This window comes from Oryzias melastigma, linkage group LG19 (assembly GCF_002922805.2).
Source record: "Oryzias melastigma strain HK-1 linkage group LG19, ASM292280v2, whole genome shotgun sequence".
NCBI classification, from domain to species: domain Eukaryota; kingdom Metazoa; phylum Chordata; class Actinopteri; order Beloniformes; family Adrianichthyidae; genus Oryzias; species Oryzias melastigma.
This window is the reverse complement of record NC_050530.1, coordinates 8,143,069-8,150,472: the sequence shown is the minus strand read 5'-3', so window position 1 is coordinate 8,150,472 and position 7,404 is coordinate 8,143,069. Positions and strand designations below refer to the sequence as shown.

Sequence of the window (7,404 nt, the reverse complement as noted above, 5' to 3'; positions counted from 1 at the left end):
TTTACTTAGAATATTATTTTATTTTCCTTTTAAGTGTGTTTGCAGTGAAATCAGGAAAATAAACTATTTTGTCTTGAACACTATGGATTCACATGAACTTTCATTGATCACATAAATAAACTTCAACATCTTAAAAAAAGTGAACTTTTTCCTGTTCCATTTCAGACACACGTGTGCAGTTGGGTGATTTCTTCTGGAGCGACAGCAACTGCACACAAAAGTGCACGTGCACCACATCGGGCGTTCATTGTATCACCGAGCTCTGCTCTTTCCCTGAAACCTGCGTGCCGACGTACTTTCAGTTCCTCTGCTTCAATGGTAATTCAGCCTAAAATACATGAATAACTTAACCTGAAAGTGTGAAAGAGATGAGAAATATTGACATTCAAAAAGGTTGAAGTGACAGTCAAAATATTAATAATTATCATATTGTCAATCAATATAAAAAATAAAAGACAGATCTAAAGTTTTACACTAACATTTAGAAACATTCAGAGCCAATATAATCAACTTTGTTGAAGTTTATGGTTTGTTATTTCTCTGGTGAAATGTATAGATATTGAGGAGTGTCTCTGGAACATGTTTGAGCATCTACATTATTAAACAACTGCTACGTATATCAAAAGTTGTCCACTTGTTCTCTTTAGAGAAATTTGAACAATTTCCTATTGTTTCTATCAGTATCATAACCTGTGTGTTCTGTTTGATTCACAGTCTCAACTCCTCCCCCAGTTACAAGTAAGCCCTCATGTTTAACACATTGACTCAGTAGATAAAAGAACTTGCTCATTTCAGGGATGAAATAATTCTGATGGAGTGTTGTTATTGTTGTAAAATGCTAAATCACTTTGTTTGATTTACAGCCACAGTAGCTCCACCAGTTACAAGTAAGTACCCCCCCAACACACATTTTATCAATAAGACATCAACATGCTTAAAAAGTTATGGTTAGATGAAATGATTTTTCTGTTGTTGAATTCAAATTTTGTGCTTTGTTTGATTCATAGCCACATCACCTGCTACAGTTAAAAGTAAGTTCATCCATTTGATAGATTTTGTTTTAATAATCATTCTAATATATTCTGTCTAAATGCACAAAAATTAGATCAAAAGTTGCAAAAGAAAAAGTTTTTGTTCCATTTCAAATTCAAACACACAGCTTCAAGTTAGACCCTCTGCCTTATGATGATAATGAGGGGTTACCTCACACTTAAAATGTATATTGTATCAGAAAAACAAATCTAAAATTTGTTTTTGGAAAGAGTTTTGTAAAATGAGCTACCTTTTAGTTTCACTCAATTTTTAAAAACATACGCTTGGGAGCTGACAATGTTTATTATTGAACAAAACACTAGTTTAAAATCTAAAATACATTTTAAATTAAACACCCCAGTGCTTAAGCTCTTATATTTTCTCTAAATCTAAAAATTAAAAAGCTTTCTGTCTGAGAAAATGTTTTTATTTTCAATTTATTTAGTACTGATGTGTCTCCTCTCTCTTTTTTTTTTTACAGTCCCAATTAATGACACGACTCTGAGTAAGTTCACTCTTTTTATGTAAAACCTTCTAACAACTAACTGTTTCATTGTATTATTTTTAAGTGTGTTGTTTTTAGATTAAATATGTATGTTTAGTCATAAGAGTGTACAACTATGGTAGTTAGCATGAGTTTAATCTGCACTGACTTTTAAATATTTCAGGTCATTTTTATCCAATTGCTGGAACTGCAACCACCCGCTCACTTGATGGAAGTTCTCCACTGATTTACCTGCAAAGACCTTTTGTCTACTTTGAGAAAACATACAACACCATCTATGTACGTAACAAGATTCATAAAAAAATGTAAAACAAAGAAACAGATACAGCATTATTTATTCACAGACAAATTGGTTTTACCTTAAAAATTCACACAGCTTATGTTCATAAAAGACAACTGTTATGTTTAGCAATGTTTTTTTTACCTCTTAATTAACTAAATGTGGAAACTAATGTTGTTGTGAATAAATTGAGAGTTTTCAATTTTGTTTTCCAGGTCAACCACAACGGACATTTGACCTTTACTTCACAATACTGGTCATATATACCTCAAAGATTCCCACTCTATGGACCCAGAGACATAATCGCTCCATTCTGGACAGATATGGACATCCAAATAACTGGATTGGTCCTCTACAACCAATACACCAATGGCAGTGTCCTCCAACAAGCTACACAGGACATTAATAGCTACTTCCCAAACCTCAACTTCAGTGCTGAGTGGGTCTTTGTGGCAACATGGTATGAAGTGGCCTATTATCCAACTACAGGAACAGTAAGTCAGAAATGTAATCCTATATGGTATTACAATAGAATATTCTGTATAGTATTTAATACAATTTTATACAACACAAAGTAACAACACATTCATGAAACATTGATGATATTTTACAGAAAGCTACTTTCCAAGCTGTGCTGATCTCTGGAGGAGAGAAGTCGTTTGTTCTCATGAACTACGGTTTTCTTGCTGCAACAGTTTGGAATGTTCAGGTTTGCCTCATGACTCTCAATATGTGGTCAATAAACTTCTGTTTCTGAGTGTAAACACGTTTGTTTATGTATATTTATGAATCTGCAGGCTGGCTATGACACCATAGGCTCTGTTCACCATTTGACCATTCCTGGATCTTTCTCAAGTTCAGCATCAGGCGTCAACTCCACTTTTAGTCTGAGCAGCAACATCAATGTAACGGGTCGCTGGGCCTTCCAAGTAGACAGCGGTCCAGAAGGCTGCATGTTTAATGGTAAAATGTTGCTTTAAATTCTTTTGAATACAAGGTTTTTTTACAGCATCATAACAGCTGGTATTAGTTAAGATTTCAGGAACAACAGCAATTAGTCTCTTTAATATGACACTAAAATGACTGTGAAACGTTAAATCTAAGAAGAATACTATTTTTCACAATGTTCCGTATAAAAAGGTCATTTAATTTATTTATTTTCCTTTCAATTGTGTTTGCAGTGGAATTAGGCAAAGAAACTATTTTGTCTTAAACACTGTGGATTCACATGAACTTTCATTGATCACATAAATAAACTTCAACATCTTAAAGTGAACTTTTTCCTGTTCCATTTCAGACACACGTGTGCAGTTGGGTGATTTCTTCTGGAGCGACAGCAACTGCACACAAAAGTGTACGTGCACCACATCGGGCGTTCACTGTATCACCGAGCTCTGCTCTTTCCCTGAAACCTGCGTGCCGACGTACTTTCAGTTCCTCTGCTTCAATGGTAAATCAGCTTAAAATACATGAATAACTTAACCTGAAAGTGTGAAAGAGATGAGAAATATTGACATTCAAAAAGGTTGAAGTGACAGTCAAAATATTAATAATTATCATATTGTCAATCAATATAAAAAATAAAAGGCAGATCTAAAGTTTTACACTAACATTTAGAAACATTCAGAGCCAATATAATCAACTTTGTTGAAGTTTATGGTTTGTGATGTCTCTGGTGAAATGCATAGATATGGAGGAGTGTCTCTGGAACATGTTTGAGCATCTACATTTATTAAACAACTGCTACGTATATCAAAATATGCCCAGTTGTTTTCTTTAGAGAAATTTGAACAAGTTTATATTGTTTCTATCAGTATCATAACCTGTGTGTTCTGTTTGATTCACAGTCTCAACTCCTCCCCCAGTTACAAGTAAGCTCTCATGTTTAACACATCGACTCAGTACATACAATAACTTGTTCATTTCAGGGATGAAATAATTCTGATGAAGTGTTGTTATTGTTGTAAAATGCTAAATCACTTTGTTTGATTTACAGCCACAGTAGCTCCACCAGTTACAAGTAAGTCCCCCCCCCCCCATTTTAACAATAAGACATTAACATGCTTAAAAAGTTATGGTTAGATGAAAAGATTTTCCTGTTTTTGAATTCTAAATTTTGTGCTTTGTTTGATTCACAGCCACATCACCTGCTACAGTTTTAAGTAAGTTCATCCATTTGACAGATTTTGTTTTAGTTATCTTTCTCATTGATTCAGTGTAAATGTACTAAAAAGAGATAATAATATAGAGAAATAAATAGTTTTTGTTCCATTTCAAATTCAAACAGAGCTTCACGTGACTCTTCTCACATACAATCATAATGAGGGATTACCTCACAGTTAAATTCATACTACATCTGAAAACCACATGGTTTAGCAGAAAGTTTTCTAAAAATAATTGCCTATAAATTTCTCTCAAATTTTTAAAAACTTGCAGTTGAGAGCTGATAATCTGGAAATACCACAGCGTCCATGTTTTTACTCACAAAACACTAGTTTGAAATCTAAAATATATTTTTTAATTTAACACTCCAGTACTTAAGCTTTTCTATTTGTCTAAATAAAAAAAACAAAAAGCTTTCTCTTTGAGAAAATTTTTTTTTCAATATTTTTATTACTGTGGAGATTAATGTGTTTACTTTGATTTATTTACAGTCCCAATTAATGACACAACTCTGAGTAAGTTCATCTTTTTATGTAAAACAATCTAGCATATTAATGTTTTATATTGTTATTTTTAATATATTTCTATATATGTGTTTATGTGAGTTAGTATGAGTTTAATCTGCACTGACTTTTAAATATTTCAGGTCATTTTTATCCAATTGCTGGAACTGCAACCACCCGCTCACTTGATGGAAGTTCTCCACTGATTTACCTGCAAAGACCTTTTGTCTACTTTGAGAAAACATACAACACCATTTATGTACGTAACAAGATCAATAAAAAAAATGTAAAGCAAAGAAACAGATACAGCATTATTCACAGACAAATTGGTTTTACCTTAAAGAATTCACGCAGCTTGTGTTCATAAAAGACAACTGCTATGTTTAGCAATTTTTTTTTTACCTCTTAATTAAATAAATGTGGAAACTAGCGTTGTTGTGAATACATTTAGAGTTTTCAATTTTCTTTTCCAGGTCAACCACAACGGACATTTGACCTTTACTTCACCATACTGGTCTTATATACCTCAAAGATTCCCACTCTATGGACCCAGAGACATAATCGCTCCATTCTGGACAGATATGGACATCCAAATAACTGGATTGGTCCTCTACAACCAATACACCAATGGCAGTGTCCTCCAACAAGCTACACAGGACATTAATAGCTACTTCCCAAACCTCAACTTCAGTGCTGAGTGGGTCTTTGTGGCAACATGGTATGAAGTGGCCTATTATCCAACTACAGGAACAGTAAGTCAGAAATGTAATCCTATATGGTATTACAATAGAATATTCTGTATAGTATTTAATACAATTTTATACAACACAAAGTAACAACACATTCATGAAACATTGATGATATTTTACAGAAAGCTACTTTCCAAGCTGTGCTGATCTCTGGAGGAGAGAAGTCGTTTGTTCTCATGAACTACGGTTTTCTTGCTGCAACAGTTTGGAATGTTCAGGTTTGCCTCATGACTCTCAATATGTGGTCAATAAACTTCTGTTTCTGAGTGTAAACACGTTTGTTTATGTATATTTATGAATCTGCAGGCTGGCTATGACACCATAGGCTCTGTTCACCATTTGACCATTCCTGGATCTTTCTCAAGTTCAGCATCAGGCGTCAACTCCACTTTTAGTCTGAGCAGCAACATCAATGTAACGGGTCGCTGGGCCTTCCAAGTAGACAGCGGTCCAGAAGGCTGCATGTTTAATGGTAAAATGTTGCTTTAAATTCTTTTGAATACAAGGTTTTTTTACAGCATCATAACAGCTGGTATTAGTTAAGATTTCAGGAACAACAGCAATTAGTCTCTTTAATATGACACTAAAATGACTGTGAAACGTTAAATCTAAGAAGAATACTATTTTTCACAATGTTCCGTATAAAAAGGTCATTTAATTTATTTATTTTCCTTTCAATTGTGTTTGCAGTGGAATTAGGCAAAGAAACTATTTTGTCTTAAACACTGTGGATTCACATGAACTTTCATTGATCACATAAATAAACTTCAACATCTTAAAGTGAACTTTTTCCTGTTCCATTTCAGACACACGTGTGCAGTTGGGTGATTTCTTCTGGAGCGACAGCAACTGCACACAAAAGTGTACGTGCACCACATCGGGCGTTCACTGTATCACCGAGCTCTGCTCTTTCCCTGAAACCTGCGTGCCGACGTACTTTCAGTTCCTCTGCTTCAATGGTAAATCAGCTTAAAATACATGAATAACTTAACCTGAAAGTGTGAAAGAGATGAGAAATATTGACATTCAAAAAGGTTGAAGTGACAGTCAAAATATTAATAATTATCATATTGTCAATCAATATAAAAAATAAAAGGCAGATCTAAAGTTTTACACTAACATTTAGAAACATTCAGAGCCAATATAATCAACTTTGTTGAAGTTTATGGTTTGTGATGTCTCTGGTGAAATGCATAGATATGGAGGAGTGTCTCTGGAACATGTTTGAGCATCTACATTTATTAAACAACTGCTACGTATATCAAAATATGCCCAGTTGTTTTCTTTAGAGAAATTTGAACAAGTTTATATTGTTTCTATCAGTATCATAACCTGTGTGTTCTGTTTGATTCACAGTCTCAACTCCTCCCCCAGTTACAAGTAAGCTCTCATGTTTAACACATCGACTCAGTACATACAATAACTTGTTCATTTCAGGGATGAAATAATTCTGATGAAGTGTTGTTATTGTTGTAAAATGCTAAATCACTTTGTTTGATTTACAGCCACAGTAGCTCCACCAGTTACAAGTAAGTCCCCCCCCCTAACACACGTTTTATCAATAAGACATTAACATGCTTAACAAGTTATGGTTAGATGAAATGATTTTTCTGTTGTTGAATTCAAATTTTGTGCTTTGTTTGATTTACAGCCACATCACCTGCTACAGTTAAAAGTAAGTACATCCATTTGACAGATTTTGTTTTAATAATCATTCTAATTTATTCTGTCTAAATGCACAAAAAATGATCAAAAGTTGCAAAAGAAAAAGTTTTTGTTCCATTTCAAATTCAACACAGAGCTTCAAATTACACCCTCTGCCTTATAATAATAATGAGGGCTTACCTCACACTTAAATTTATACTATGTTGGAAAAACAAATCTAAAATTTGTTTTTGCAAAGAGTTTTGTAAAACTTACTGCCTTTTAGTTTCAGTCAAATTTTTAAAAACATACGCTTGGGAGCCGACAATGTTTATTATTGAACAAAACACTAATTTAAAATCTAAAATACATTTTAAATTAAACACCCCAGTGCTTAAGCTCTTATATTTTCTCTAAATCTAAAAATTAAAAAAGCTTTCTGTCTGAGAAAATGTTTTTTATTTTGAATTTATTTAATATTGATTTGTCTCTGTTTTTTTTTTAGTCCCAATTAATGACACGACTCTA

At 33.4% G+C, this 7,404-nt stretch overlaps 1 protein-coding gene across 1 annotated transcript in view; it reads left to right on the top strand.

The window, feature by feature from the left end:
* Window positions 1–7,404, top strand: part of LOC112154008 (alpha-tectorin) — a gene marked incomplete in the record, with an annotated part of 54,112 nt that overhangs the window by 19,934 nt on the left and 26,774 nt on the right. Inside the window, 16 exon segments of the mRNA XM_024284544.2 lie at window positions 715–738; window positions 864–887; window positions 1,008–1,031; window positions 1,514–1,537; window positions 1,701–1,816; window positions 2,033–2,311; window positions 2,431–2,526; window positions 2,615–2,780; window positions 3,115–3,267; window positions 3,665–3,688; window positions 3,814–3,837; window positions 3,956–3,979; window positions 4,472–4,495; window positions 4,627–4,742; window positions 4,957–5,235; window positions 5,355–5,444. Of these exon segments, the coding sequence (XP_024140312.2) occupies window positions 715–738; window positions 864–887; window positions 1,008–1,031; window positions 1,514–1,537; window positions 1,701–1,816; window positions 2,033–2,311; window positions 2,431–2,526; window positions 2,615–2,780; window positions 3,115–3,267; window positions 3,665–3,688; window positions 3,814–3,837; window positions 3,956–3,979; window positions 4,472–4,495; window positions 4,627–4,742; window positions 4,957–5,235; window positions 5,355–5,444 (1,487 nt within the window).